The sequence below is a fragment of the Centropristis striata genome, chromosome 15 (genome assembly GCF_030273125.1).
Source record: "Centropristis striata isolate RG_2023a ecotype Rhode Island chromosome 15, C.striata_1.0, whole genome shotgun sequence".
NCBI classification, from domain to species: domain Eukaryota; kingdom Metazoa; phylum Chordata; class Actinopteri; order Perciformes; family Serranidae; genus Centropristis; species Centropristis striata.
In genome coordinates this window covers 27962286-27976403 of record NC_081531.1, presented here as the reverse complement: position 1 = coordinate 27976403, position 14118 = coordinate 27962286, and the positions used below count along the sequence as shown (strand labels likewise).

At 39.9% G+C, this 14118-nt stretch overlaps 2 protein-coding genes across 2 annotated transcripts; one reads left to right on the top strand and one right to left on the bottom strand.

The window, feature by feature from the left end:
- Positions 1–544: 544 nt before the first annotated feature.
- Positions 545–3840, top strand: fgl1b (fibrinogen like 1B). Its single transcript, XM_059350905.1, has 9 exons — positions 545–749; positions 843–920; positions 1191–1458; positions 1663–1822; positions 1980–2077; positions 2200–2288; positions 2376–2501; positions 2602–2666; positions 3403–3840. Exons 1-9 carry the CDS (start codon positions 744–746, stop codon positions 3581–3583), a joined length of 1071 nt encoding a protein of 356 aa, XP_059206888.1. The 5' UTR covers positions 545–743; the 3' UTR covers positions 3584–3840.
- LOC131986109 (thrombospondin type-1 domain-containing protein 1) lies at positions 3840–11118 on the bottom strand. Its single transcript, XM_059350904.1, has 8 exons — positions 10843–11118; positions 9533–9649; positions 8282–8676; positions 7543–8203; positions 6660–6821; positions 6082–6502; positions 5461–5995; positions 3840–5360 (listed from the first exon to the last, which is right to left on the bottom strand). Exons 2-8 carry the CDS (start codon positions 9582–9584, stop codon positions 4725–4727), a joined length of 2862 nt encoding a protein of 953 aa, XP_059206887.1. The 5' UTR covers positions 9585–9649; positions 10843–11118; the 3' UTR covers positions 3840–4724.
- Positions 11119–14118: the final 3000 nt, after the last annotated feature.

Sequence of the window (14118 nt, the reverse complement as noted above, 5' to 3'; positions counted from 1 at the left end):
TATATTAAAAATGACATAGTAAAAATGCACACACAACAAATATTTCCACTTTCTTATATGTATCATATAAAGAAAAATATAGATTTTATTTGTTTTTGTTTTTTTTCCTACTGACCACAAACTAACACAAGGGGAAGCCATACCTACAGCACACATAAAGTGAAATTGTTTCAGAACATTGTGAATCTCATACTGCTTTTGGCTATTTTGTGGATAAAATTATGTATTTCAAGAAATTTAAGACCACACCAGCTTAACAGGTTTTAACACTTGTAGTGGCAATATTATATATACTGACTGGGAAGCCTGGTGACACCAAAAATCACCATCATAGCTACATTTTAACCCATTTGTTCTCAAAACATTGTAAATCATTTGCTGCATCTGCAAATGACTGACAGGTTTTCTTGTACACTTGGTTGCTGTTCCTTTATTGCAAAGGCACATCCTGGATTGATTTTGCATTTGCACTCTTTGTGTCAAGTGTCAAATTTATTGACGCTATTGTCATTGGGCAGACAATGTTGGAACATAAAAAAACATAAAAAAATTATTAGGAATAAGAAGGACAATACTTCTTCAGTAACGTCAGACTTGCTCGAGTCCAGTGTTTGGCAAGGTTGGCTTAGTCTGGATCCTCTAATGTGGACCATGCAGAACCGACCCAGCCTATAAATAATACTGACACATTTTTAGAGGAAAAGAACACTGAACCTGGACAAAACAAGAGGAGGCATTGTGAAATGAAGGTAGGCTGGTGTTGCAGAGATTTTGAACGTTTTAAGAATTCTATTATCTGTTTATTATTTCATCTTTAATACATATTGTGTTTATTATTTCAGAGTGATATTGCAGCAAGAGACTTCCTCCTAAAAGTCATGCTGTGGTTGCTGTTGTTGGCTCTGGTGTCACCGTTGACAGTATGTAGCTGATTCTACTCTTTAATGGCTTCAGGATCAATGTCTTTGTATTGTTATTTGAAAATGGGAAATGTATGATTCAAAAAGCATAAATTACAGCCAGGACTTTTAAAGAACTGTCATTCCTAGAAAGTCCAGAGCGTCCACATTAATAAAAATCTGTTTTATTAATGCCTGGGGAATATTTTGCTGGATTCTAGGTACCAGCACAGTACTAATAAAGTGTATAAAATGTCATGTAAAACTTGAGATTGATTTTCTTCATTTAAGGCAGTGGAGCCATGCGGACCAGAGATTGTAGCTCTCAAGCGCAGCATAAGGAAACTGGAGAATAAACTCTTGATCGGGACTTGGCAGATTGAGTACTTGCAAATGCACAAATACTTCCGGCCACTTCAACCTGATGCGTCTAATACTAAACCTGAAACTGAGTCAGCCCCTGAAGTAAACCACAACAGCAGTGGGACATCTGCCAGCTCTGATGTGGCGCTGATTAAACCACTTCCACCTGCAGGCAACTTAATTGTCCATGACAAAGGTAAGAAAAGCTCACATAATATCATATTGATGTTTGAGTTCATTTTAAGCATATGTACAGTTTGGGATGTGCAAAATACAGAACCTACAGTGCATTAAAGACTTATTTTGGTGTTTTATATGCATCACAGAAGTATGTTATGAGTTACAATGGCAAGGATGATAATCAACAATCTTTATGGCCTTTTCAATGCTGTCTTTGTAGACTGTTCTGAGCTGTTTGACAGACTGAGACCACCAAGCGGTTTCTATCGCATCAGACCCAAGTTACAACAGGAGCCGTTTTTGGCTTACTGTGACATGGAGGATGGAGGCGGATGGACAGTTTTTCAGAAACGCCGGCATGGAAAAGTTGACTTCAACAGGTATTTAAGCAGAGAAACTAGCCCACACACCGTATGTGGGAAAATTATTAGTCGCAAAATCCTTACAAAGCCAAGTATTAGATTACAGTGTAGGTGTTGATAGAGCTTTCACAGATGCTTCATAAGAGGTAAAATATCTGCCTGATTCTTATTTTAGAGACTGGGTGGACTACAGAGATGGATTTGGTGACTTCAAACTGTGGAATGATGAGTTCTGGTTGGGGAATGAGCACATGTATTCACTACTCTCAGAAGGTATTAATAAAAATACCAGAATTTCCTTTCCAGAATTTTATTTTTGAAATAGTTTTTCCTGTAATGTTCAGTCTGGGTGGCTGCTTTTTCCTGACTTTTGCCAATATTTCTTTTCCCTAAAGGTAAGAACCTGGTGAAGATAGATCTAATGGACTGGGATGGAAAGAAAAGTTATGCATTTTATGAGAACTTCAGGATCACTGATGAGGCAGTAAGACATTTTTTTACTGTTCTGTATTTGGTCTCACAAGTGATTGCGATTCTGACCAAACATGCCTTGCTGTAATGCCTACTCCAGGATAAGTATCGGCTCCAGTATGGCCAGTATAGTGGGCAGGCTGGAGATGCTCTGACTGGTGGTGGAGGGATGGTGGAGCAGTGGTCTGCTTGCCTCAGCGGCATGCAGTTCAGCACCAGAGATCAGGTTAGTCACTTTTTACCACTCGAAGCATATGATGCTAAAACTGTAAGATTATTGACAACATGATGTTGATAACACTAATGATGGTGATGGTCATTGACAGGACAATGACCGCTACATCCAGGGCAGCTGTGCTCAGGAGAATAAGGCAGGTTGGTGGTTCAACAGGTGAGACATTGCGCATTAATCAAAGTGTGTATCTGTAGCTGTGTCTGTTATCTTCATTCTGAATGAAAAAAAAGAATTGGGAGAAAAACACTTTCGGCCCCAGGTTTTGTTTTGCCTGTTTGCCTGACTGCACTGTAAAAAAGGTGTGTCTAAAAGAAGATAAAAACACTAAATCTGAGGGAAATGATCTTGCTGGCTAGACAGATAATTTCACTTGACAAGATTTCTTTAATTAAGATTGTTAAATCTAGAAATAAGCATGTTGAACGCTTAAAATAAGAAATTAACTCTTATAACAAGATAAATTATCGAACACTTCTAAATCAATAATAAATAATAACAAAGTTATAATAAAGCTTTTCTATCTTGGTAAGAAACAAATAATTTGCAGTGCACTCTGCTCGGGCCAGTTCATCGCTGCTTGCAGCTTTAATTTATCTTGTTTTAAGAGTTAATTTCTTATTTTAAGCATTCAACATGCTTATTTCTAGATTTAATCATCTTAATTTAAGAAATCGTGTCAAGTGAAATTATCTGTCAATGCAGCAAGATCATTTCCCTCAGATTTAGTGTTTTTATCTTGTCTTTAGACAACACTTTTTTGCAGTTTGATACTGATAAAAGTATGGACACAGCCTTATTTAAAGTGCATTTTTTCCATTGTAGCAGAGTTCAAGTAAAAGTTCCATTACATGTCTTTTGCAAAATGTAACATCCTTGACATTGTGTACTACAGATGTCATGCAGCCAACCTAAATGGGAAGTTCTACCGTAATGGGAAGTACAAGGGCCAGCATGATAATGGTGTGGTGTGGGGGACCTGGAAGGGCCTTTGGTATTCCCTTCGACACACCACCATGAAGGTGCGGCCGCTGGTTTTCTTGGACATCGCGGGCAGTGGAGCAGGGGAAAATTAAAAGCATCCGACTTTAAATTCCCTTGTGTGATTCTGAATGAAAAAAAAAACGAGTGCAAAGACTGATGTCATGTTTAAAATCTTTGTATTGGAACTTCTTCCTTTGTTTCATCATTTGAACCCATTATCAAATGTTAATAGTAGAGTATCTTGTATTTTCCAGTAAACACTACTTTCTATGAAGTGTATGATATTACTCAAACAATAAAACAAACAGCATCTCAGCCCCAGTGTCTCACATTTGACTTATTTACTTGCACTTACTATTCTGCAGAAAATATATGAAAAAATAATTGACATTGCCTATGTCACACAATCCCAAGAACTATCCCGAACTGAAAATTACATCATAGTGAGAGGGGTTCTCAGTATAGCACATTTTTGATAAAAACAGCAGCGTAGAATGACTAACATGTCTTCTGTGGTGTTTTGAATACTGTCACTGATAAGTTTGTGTTCATGAGTGCATACAGACATTCAGTCATGGAAAAAATATTACACCACCCTTGTTTTATTGTTCATTTAATTCCTGGTACAACTAAAGGTACATTTGTTTGGACAAATATAATGATAACAACAAAAATAGCTTGGTTTTCTTGATAATAATAAAATCATTAACAAGAAAATGATGAAAATGTCTAGATATCCGCTCTTAAATTAAACTCTTATGAGCTATTTTTTTTGTTATTGTTATATTTGTCCGAACAAATATACCTTTAGTTGTACCAGGCATTAAAATGAACAAGAAATTGAAGAAAATAATGGTCTAATATTTTTTTCCATGTAAAAGGCCATGTAAAATATGACTTACCATGGTAAATACTGTACCAGTAGCAGGTATACAAAGAAACCTCCAGAGACTATCTGAATACAAAAATATGTTGACTCTCATATTTATCAAATTTGAGATCTTAAAACAATTCCAATAAAAAAAATGCAGTAGGTTGTTTTGCAAAACAAAAACTTAAATATATTTTCAGATTTAAAAAAATACATGTTTTGCTTTCCTCAAACTTAAACATACAATACAATCTTCACTGATATGTCTGTTTATGTTAAGATTCACAAAAAGCAGAGAGGATTGAGGTTAGGAATACATACTAATGCAAATGGCAATTCCTCCTTTGTAGTACAACAAAGCTCTACTCCTCTTCCCCTAAACATGAGGACAGATCCAGGTCCAACATCCTTTGCTCTGCCTCGCTCAGCCTGTAGGGCGAGCCACTGCTGCTGCTGTAGCCTCCAGACATTGGCAGGGAGCGGCATCGCCCCTTCCTCTGCTCCGAGGACGACACACTAAAGGTGGAGCTGCGCTGCCGTCCCTTGACCCCAGAGCACGACTGAGCCTCCTTTAATTTGCGGGCCAGGATGTTCCTCTGGATAGGTGATGGGCCGCGACGGTTCCAGTTCAGCTCGGCACGCTCTGCCCGATCCACACTCAGGCTGGCGGGTCCCACAAATGGACCCCCGATGCCCGAGACTCCCTCTCCTCCTCCTGTCCCACCACTCCTTTGCCGTTCCCCAGTTCCACTGAGGTCTGCTTTAGCATGATTCTCAGATGCGGAGATGCTGTTTGTGTTGGTTCCTGTGTGCTTGAGTTCATTGTTGTGACAAGGAGCAGCTGTCTCTATCCAGGGCCTCCTCTGGTCATTTCTCTGGAGTCTGGATTTAGCCCAGTCTGGGGCCCCGTGCTCTGGAATGGGGTAAGAGCTGTATGGTGGCCTCTCCCATCCCCCTTTATTCCAACAACTTCCTTCAGGAAGGGTCCGAGATCCCACCTGGAAAGGACATTTGATCTATGTTAATTAAAGAGGTTTAAACAGAACTACACACATATAACCTGCAATATGAACACATAAACAGAGCTGGAAAGATGACCTGGGTCATGCTCCTTTCTCTGAACTGCCTGGAGCGTTCAGAGGATAGAGGTTGTGCTTTGGTGTCATTAAAACTGGAGGTCCGGCGGAAATTTGGATTCTTATGATAGGAGTTTCCCATCCCAGCATCTCCTCCTCCTCTGAGACCTGCCAGCCCACTCTTCTCTACCATCTCCACCCAGTCTGCAGTGCGGTCGCGCCATTTTGAGCTGCCCCCACTGGCATGAGCAGAAGGACCTAAGACCAGCTCCACGCCTCTGGGACTCAGTCTGTCTGGTGTCACCCTAGAAGTCTGCAACGGAGGCTCAGGAAAGGGAGCTGCAATGCGAAAATGGTTGTGGTTAGCGTCGTCCTGGAGGCCCAAAGGGAGTGTTGGATGAGTGAATCCAGTTGGTGTAGGAATGGGGGAATTTGTGGGTGAAGCAGATGTCTCCACGGTGTCATTGACTGGGCTTGAAGAGACATGGTACAGCTGTGTGGCCTCCTTTAATCCCTTCTTTTTCATTTCTTTCAACTGCTGCTGAGCCAATCGGTACCTAGAGACAATTATATTGTTACCTCCAAGACAGGAGTGACAGATTGACAATAATATTCTATGTGTGATGAAAGAAAACAAACATACCCAAATATTGGTGGCAACATCTTCTGACCTGTGGGTGACAACCTCTCTGGGTCCTGTGAGAGAGGCATCACCAGGGTCTGTGAGAGAGGCTGACTGCCCAGGGAAGGCCTGTCTTTCTGGGCTACACCAACACCCATGCCCCCCGAAGGGCCATGGCCATCAGAAAGGCTGGGTCTTTGGAGGCTGTGGCCACAAATTGATGCCTCATCGGAGAGTTTACGTCCTCCCGGGGAATGCATGGAGCCTCTGCGGACAGAGCTGCACTGAGGAGTCCTGCAAAGCTTTCTCCACAAAGTAACCACAACAGTAGCCAGAATCACAGCGAGGCACAGGGAGATACCAGCCACCACCACCACGTTACCACCTAGGGGTGCAACGCCCATAGCCACAGTAGGGAGGGAGGGAGAAGGAGCAGGAAAAACTAGGAAGAAAGGGAGACACTTGTGTTGATATGTGAAGTATGCTTCGAGATATTCTTCAAGTTTTTTTATAGAAAGATGAGGAAATAGGTCAAAATTAAATTCTGTACAAAATTTAAGGGCAGGAGAAAAAAAATTGGAGATAAGGAATACACTGACCGACACAGTCCTCCAGTGAGCAGACAGACTGTTCCTTCACCATGCCGGTGCACTGCATCCCTCCCACACCTGAGGGCAGCAGACACTTACGCACTCTTTCCCTCACTCCCTCTCCACAGCTCACACTACACACACTCCACGGCAGCCAAGGGCCCCATGACTCTGCAGAAAAATGGATTGAATTGCAGATAAATTAGTAAGTAAACAAGCCTTAGTACTGTGTTTTAAATGTCAAATTAATGGGGAATGAAACAGGGAATAAAAAGCCAGTAGAAAACGAACAACAGTACAACAGTATAACATATTGATTGGATCCTATGACATGTTACTAAAACTCAACCATTAATCACATGACATCAACTAGTTAATGCTTTAACTCCAAAATAGACAAAGCGAGGACACAGCCACTGTCTACAATCAGAATATGACCGTTTTTTGGTATTGAGTATTATAATTTCTTCTACACAATTCAGCTGTGTAATTTGTATGTTGGTTATATGCTGAGATTGGCACTTCAGTATGATATGACATCTTCTTAAAGTTGTCTTTACTGCATAATAATCATCTTATGAAGCTGTCATCTTTTTTCATGATATAATGTAACAGGATATTGCTATTTATACACATGGAATGACAGTGTGACCATGAGCCAGCAGCAGACACAATACCAGGAACCGGAAACCAAAGCAGCTCAGAAGAATTCAGCCATCATTCATTTTCATTTTATCACCTGTGCTTTTCCAACTGTGCCAAGTCAAAATGTCTTAGATGAAAAAGCCATTCCTTAACTAGTGACTAGCAGTGAATAGCTGACAGATTTTCCCACTGAAAATGCCAGTGTAAATGTATTATTTGGAGTAGCCGAATATAAATTAAACCTCACCTGCACTCTTGTAAACCACCAAACAGGTCGATGCAGGACTAGGGGAGCGACTGAAGTTGAAAACAAAGCGAAAGCAGTACTTGTTCCTCCCTGGGTAAAACACAGAGCAGTTGAATTCTGTCTCATTCTCTCCCTGCGTCAGCCAGTTAAAGGCCAACAGGGGTGAGGAGGGCTCCTCTGGTCCAAACCCCATTAGTGCTGATCCGCCTGCTTCCATCCCAGAGGTAACAGCAACCCCTCTTCCACCACTTGTATCCTTATACAGCAATACTTTCCCATTGATGTGGGCACAAGGTGGTGTTATGAGTTTAACAGTCATAGTCCCTTCACAACCACTCCTGTAGGCATTGGTGTTTTCCACCAGCAACTTATAGGGGAAGATCCGGGACAGGTAGAGCGGTCCAGAGCTCTTCACATCCTGTGCAACATGAGGAGAGCGTAGAGCCACCCGTATGAAGTCTCTATCTGTGAAGGGGAAAGCGCAGGACAGCTCGACACTCTGGGAACGGAGGGGTTTGATAGGGTGTCGTGTGCGGGCCTGGATCTTGTCAATGCTGTTTCGCCCTATCTGATTGTACTCCATGAAGCTGACTTCCAGGAAGAGAGCAGAATCAATGTTGCCGGAGCATGCCTGAAAGTGGTCATTGGTGGAAATCCCAATCTGGAGAGAGACAGAAGAGATATATGAATCATTCTTGTCAGACTTGGTGTGTAAAATTTGAGATCTTGTTTGTCTTGCCTGAAAAGATGCTGAATGGTTTCCGGCCCTGTGAACAGCGATGTGAAAGGTGGGCCACTGCACCTGCAGTTCTGAACTCCACCACCAGGTAGTGCTCTCTGTGCTACTGCCTGGTGTGGCATTAGCATTAGAAATGGCAGAGATGCTGGTCTGCCTCAGCAGGAACCGGAAAGTTCCTGCATACAGAAAGCAGGAGCAGTTGAACTCCACCCTGCCAGCCGATTGGTTGTTGGGGAGAGTCCTGGTGAGAAGGGTGGTGTTGGTTTCCATGTTGACCAGAGAGAGGCTCGTGTTGCGGATGGTGCTGCTATTGGATTTTGTGCTGAAGTCCACAAATACACTGGCATTGCTAAGGGCAACGTGGAAGGAGGGCCAGATATTGAGCCCTGCAAAAGCTACAGGGAGAGGATGCACAGAAGTGAGATAGGGCAAAGAGAAATACTATTTTAAACATGTCGGAATATGTCCGCTATGTAGGCTATAAAATCAGTTTTCTTGATGTGATGCTGTATGTTACGGCCTTCATAAAGTGTGTTTCTGGTTCAGTTAACTGTTGTGATCCATGACAAGACATTTTCTAGAATTGATAGGTTGGATATGGAATATGAGTGGAATATTTTTGGTTAAGTTGTCTAATTAGTGTTTGGAGTTTAAGAAAGTGAAGTTAAATGGGAACAGTAGTTTTTTTTAAACACAATTTTTAAGGACTCAATCTGGGAGGAATGTGACTTAATTGCTGTGTAGTGTCACTTTCGACAATATAATTATGCATCATGATTCATGATACAAAAAAATCCTATGCAGAATTGTCCAACATGGATTATGTGAAGGCCTATTCCCCATGTCAAATTCAATTATAATGACCACAAAGCCAGAAATTATGGAATTTTCTCAATATATCTAAATTATAAGCTCAGTTTTAAGCATTGTGGATCCAAATAAGCACTTAATTGGCATTAGTGTACGCAGCATATTTCATACGCACATTAAGATAAGCAGAAAGCAGTTAACAGCTGAACCGTACCTCTGAGTAGCTTATTATTTCAAGAGCTTTTGTGTTGTGTAGTAAATCCTGTTGTGCATACCTCACACCCTCACAAAGGAGAGAGGGTGTGGAAGAGGAAGAGGCTGGCCCTGCATTTCCACCTTCATTCCTCTGCTTTTTCCTCCTTGTGTTTGATTAATCGGATGAATTAAAAGCTGATGATCCTTTCAAACATGTAGTGATCTTATAAGGATTAAGACACTCACCATATCCCATGAGTGCCAGCAGGAAGGGCAGAAGTGAGACAGCCTGTGGCATTCCGATGTCTGTGCCTCTGTTTTCTCCTTCACCACATGATTGTCCTCTTCCACCATCCCTGACCTCTGCAAATCAGAGGAGAAATCATAAAACAAACAAAAAAAACCCCAAAGAATCCACAAGAAGGCATCAACCAATTGTGTATGTGGGGGTCATTAGAGTGCAGAAGGTATTCAAGATGTAGTGCACAGATCTGGGGTATGAAAAACAGGAAGGAATGAGCACGGCTGTGACCATGAGTTCTCTGGATTTACAGTGGCGTCTTCCTCTTCCTTCCATCGTCACAATGGGTAGCTGCTGTGTAGTAGTTGCCCATAACAAATATTTATGAGGCAGAGCCAAATTCTTGTTGATTGTTTTTCTGCTGTTTCCCCTATACACTCAATAGACTGCTGACTTCCTCTGAAAAAAATCCCTGGACTAGGGGCAAAAAATCTTGAAATAACAATTTAGAATCTTAAAATTATGACTGTACATATATATTTAAAAAATACTAAGCATGACTTAGTATATAAAAAAATACGTGGTAACTAATGATTCCTCTTAACATAATGACTTTTAGTTTCTAAAAATGACTAAGTGTCTCAAAATATTTTATTTATTTATTTATTTATTTATACAGGTAATATTTATTGATGTATTTCATTTATATTATTAAATAAGAAGTACTTGGTAACTTTTTTTTTAAATAATAGCTTACAGTATCACAAAATAATGACTTAATACCTAAAAATGACTCTCATGAATGAATCACAAAATAATGACTTTGTATCTCAAAAATGAGTTAGCATCTTTTGTAAGTTTGACATTATTTTTGAGGCTACTGACTCCTTAATTTGAGTCATTATTTTGAGACGTCATCTTATTTTTTCTCCTTTTACTGGCGGAAATGGACTCCGATAGATTTTCAATTACAGTAATACAATTATTACTAGTTAGATAAGGTTGTAATTAGTACAAATCAAAACATTAGGCCACTGTACGCGAATCACTTCGACAAGTTTGCCTTATATGTATTCTAAGAGTTAAATAGGCCAACAGAGTCAACTCCCAACCACATTTTTATCTCCTTTATACTAAACTTAACTGTAGCCTATGTGTTGTTAGGCATCAGGAAGGCTGAAAGACACTATAATTTGATATAAACAATTGTATGCATGTGTTTTAGTGCTTGGGCCAAAAGTTTGACACGCCTTTCGCCAATAGTGGTGATAACAGTCAATGTTTTTAGGTGGGAAAAAAAAGCAGTTTTACTCACATTTCATGTTGAATCAGCACATTAATCCTTTCAAATGTTCCAACACAGCAACCGACATCAACCGTCCCTCCACGTGCCGGTGATACATGTCTTGACAGCGATAAGCAGCTAATAACTGCAGTGATAGTCGTCGGGGCGACCGTCACACACCACACTAGTCACTTCTCCGACGGCGCGCGCCGGTGCTGAGAGCGCGTGAGAGAGATCCGCTCAGTCACTTCACGGTCACCAGCAGGCGGTCTGAATATTATGTACCAGTCGCTGTTTGTTTCCTCCAAAAACCCTACAGGTACAGAAAAGACAACGTGTTGTGACCCAGTCGTAAACAACCAAGCAAACAAATAATTATGTCATCAAAACTTTAAAGGACCCTGACCTTAACATATTTTCCCCCATCAAACTCCTTTAACAGTTGTATATCCTGTTCTCAAAAAATGTTAAGCTCAGGGCAGGAGAAGCCCAATTAAGACTTCTTCACCGTTTACAGATAACCCCCCAGTTTAAATCAAATCAAACTTTATTTATATAGCACTTTTCATATATATAAATGCAACACAAAGTGCTTTACAAAATATAAGAATAAAAACAGACAATAAAAATGACAAAACCCACCCCTCCCATCCCCACAAACACATCTGTATGTAGCCTACACATAAACACACCCACATAGACACGCACGCACACACACAAACATACACTCAGACTCACACACAGCACATATGGCAAGGCACCGAGGATCCAGATGAGGAAAGAGAAAGCCGACCACAACTAATTTTTGACATTAAACCCAAAGAAGACCTGTTGTGTCTACTGTTTGGACCGTCAGACACACAACTTAAAAGTGCACATTCCAAAAGACTCTTCTCTATTCTCACATTTTGTGCAAGGAAGAACATATCGCTGAAGTGGAAAGACTGTAAACCCCCCACAATAACTGGATGGCATAAAGTTATTTTTGATATGTGACCCATGGAACACTTAATATATAGGTCCAGATGTATGACTGATGCTTTCTATAGAATCTGGTCCCCATTCCTGACTTATATTGGTACGAGACTAACTGCCATAGTGATGAAGGGCCTGTTGGACCATAAGTGAGATAATACAGTATGGATCAACATATATTGGGTTGCTTGAGTTATTATGTATTTGATGATGCTGCTGTGGTGGTAAGCAGAACTGGATGCTGTCTTTAGGGGGACTCCCCCCATTCTTATCTCTATGTATCATATATGATTTCTTTTTTTTTTAATTTATTTTTATCTATGTATGATATGGCCTACCTCCTGTGGTTCTTGTTGTTATGGTTGTTTTTGTCTGAGACAGCTCTGTTTGTTTGTTTTTGTGGCTGTCTATGCTGGATTGTGTAATGTATATTTGGCTACTCATGATGACATGCTGTATATATGCGAAGGAACAGAAAATGTACGGCTTTATTTTTTGTAACACATGACATAACATTCCATCCATGTTTCTCCAGCCGATTAATTTATATTTGTATTTGTATCTTTTGTATTTATATTATATTTTTTGTTGTTCTTGTTATATGAAAAACTCAAAGATATTGAACAGAAAAAATGTTAAGCTGAGTTTTGATGAATTATCCTCCTTCTCTTGCATGGGAGCATTGACATGCAAAATTAAATATATATATATATTGACTTCTGTGAACAGTGGTGGTGGGATGTAACTGAGTAAATTTACTCAAGTAGTGTACAGTTTTGATGTTCTTGAACTTTACTTTCCATTTGATGTAGCTTTATACTTCTACTCTATTACATTTTAGAGGCAAATATTGTACTTTTGTACTCCACTAGATTTAGTTATTAAAGCTTGAATTACTAGTTACCTTTAGGTTTAACATGATCAATTCAAAATTACCCTTAAAATGAAACTACATAACAGTATATTAAGTAGACAAAAGTAACCATACCTTGACAACAGTAAAAATCTGCTTACATACACACATCAATAATAATAATCCAAGATATTTCTTAGAATATAAAACAATCTGAGTGGGGGCATTCTTCATAGTAAGTATTTTTATATTTGATACATTTTGGTGTTAAATAAGTTTTAAATGCAGGTCTTTAACTTGTAGTGGAGTAATTCTGCAGTGTGTATTAGTACTTTTACTGAAGTAATGGATCTAAATACTTCTTCCACCTCTGTCTGTGATCAAATTGTTACATATTTGTTTCCAATACTGGTTCTCAAGTGGCCTACAGAGGTGCCCATGCAGCACTTCTAATAATCAGGTTAATTTAGATTAATTTTACTCCAGGTAAATAGCTCTATATAATACAAAAGCACACATCCTTTCATCTATACTGTATAATAGGAATAAGTCAAGCAATTGTTACCAGTTGAACAACAGGCCCCTACATGGGTTCATTACAGCATATCGAGCTATAATCAATTGCTTTAAGAGGCTGGCACACATGAAGCGTGTCGTTATAAAAAAGGTTACATCTAAAGAGAAACTCATGATGTAGTCATGGAAATTTAGACTGGATAGCATTGTGCATCCCAGTTGGCAGGAGACAGGGTAACAAAATAAACATTGTATAGGCCATAATGCACTCAGGATAGTAAACAGCAGAACTATTCATCTACACAATCAAATTACCTAACCCCCAAATAAGATGACTTATAAATCATTCGTCTATAATCCACTGATGAAAGAAATCATGAGCAGAAGACACTCAGTCATTCAGGATATGGATTAACTTACAATGCACCGTGGGTAAATCCATCTCAGCATGCAAGAACAGGACCTATTTAGTGCAGAAAAATGTTCACCAAAAGTTCAACGTCTGGTATGCATCTCTAATTATTATGACCAGACCTTTGCTCTGCTATCAGGGTTCAATGAAAACTACTGAGTTTATGTATGTGTCAATAAGTGAACCACATGGCAATCTAATCAGCTGTAGGGCTCTGCAGACCTTCAGTTTTCCTCCAAAGAGAGTCGGCAGAAAACAGGAAGCTTCTGAAGATGAAACACCCTTTACTGCTCAGCTCAGCTCACAATGGGAACAAAGAAGTGCTCTATCCTGTGTGTAAGAAGCCCTACAGGGACGCACAGAGATTAAAAATAAAAGTTGAGTGGTAGCGCTCCAAGCAGAAAGTATAAAGTTTAGACATGAACCTACTTAGACCAGGTGGGATTTATTACAATATGACTCGTATCTCACGCATTCATTACCACTTGTGCCGTTACTCTCTATATTATATATACTGTGAGTAGATATGGTGATGAGATTTCAAAAGCTT

Coding starts and splice junctions, on each gene's coding strand:
- fgl1b (XM_059350905.1), top strand. Junction 2,078..2,199: donor GTATTCACTACTCTCAGAAG/GTATTAATAAAA, acceptor TTTTCCCTAAAG/GTAAGAACCTGGTGAAGATA. Junction 2,502..2,601: donor AGTTCAGCACCAGAGATCAG/GTTAGTCACTTT, acceptor GGTCATTGACAG/GACAATGACCGCTACATCCA.
- LOC131986109 (XM_059350904.1), bottom strand. CDS start 9,584: ATGCCACAGGCTGTCTCACTTCTGCCCTTCCTGCTGGCACTCATGGGA. Junction 8,204..8,281: donor ACCATTCAGCATCTTTTCAG/GCAAGACAAACA, acceptor GTCTCTCTCCAG/ATTGGGATTTCCACCAATGA. Junction 6,503..6,659: donor CTCACTGGAGGACTGTGTCG/GTCAGTGTATTC, acceptor CTTTCTTCCTAG/TTTTTCCTGCTCCTTCTCCC.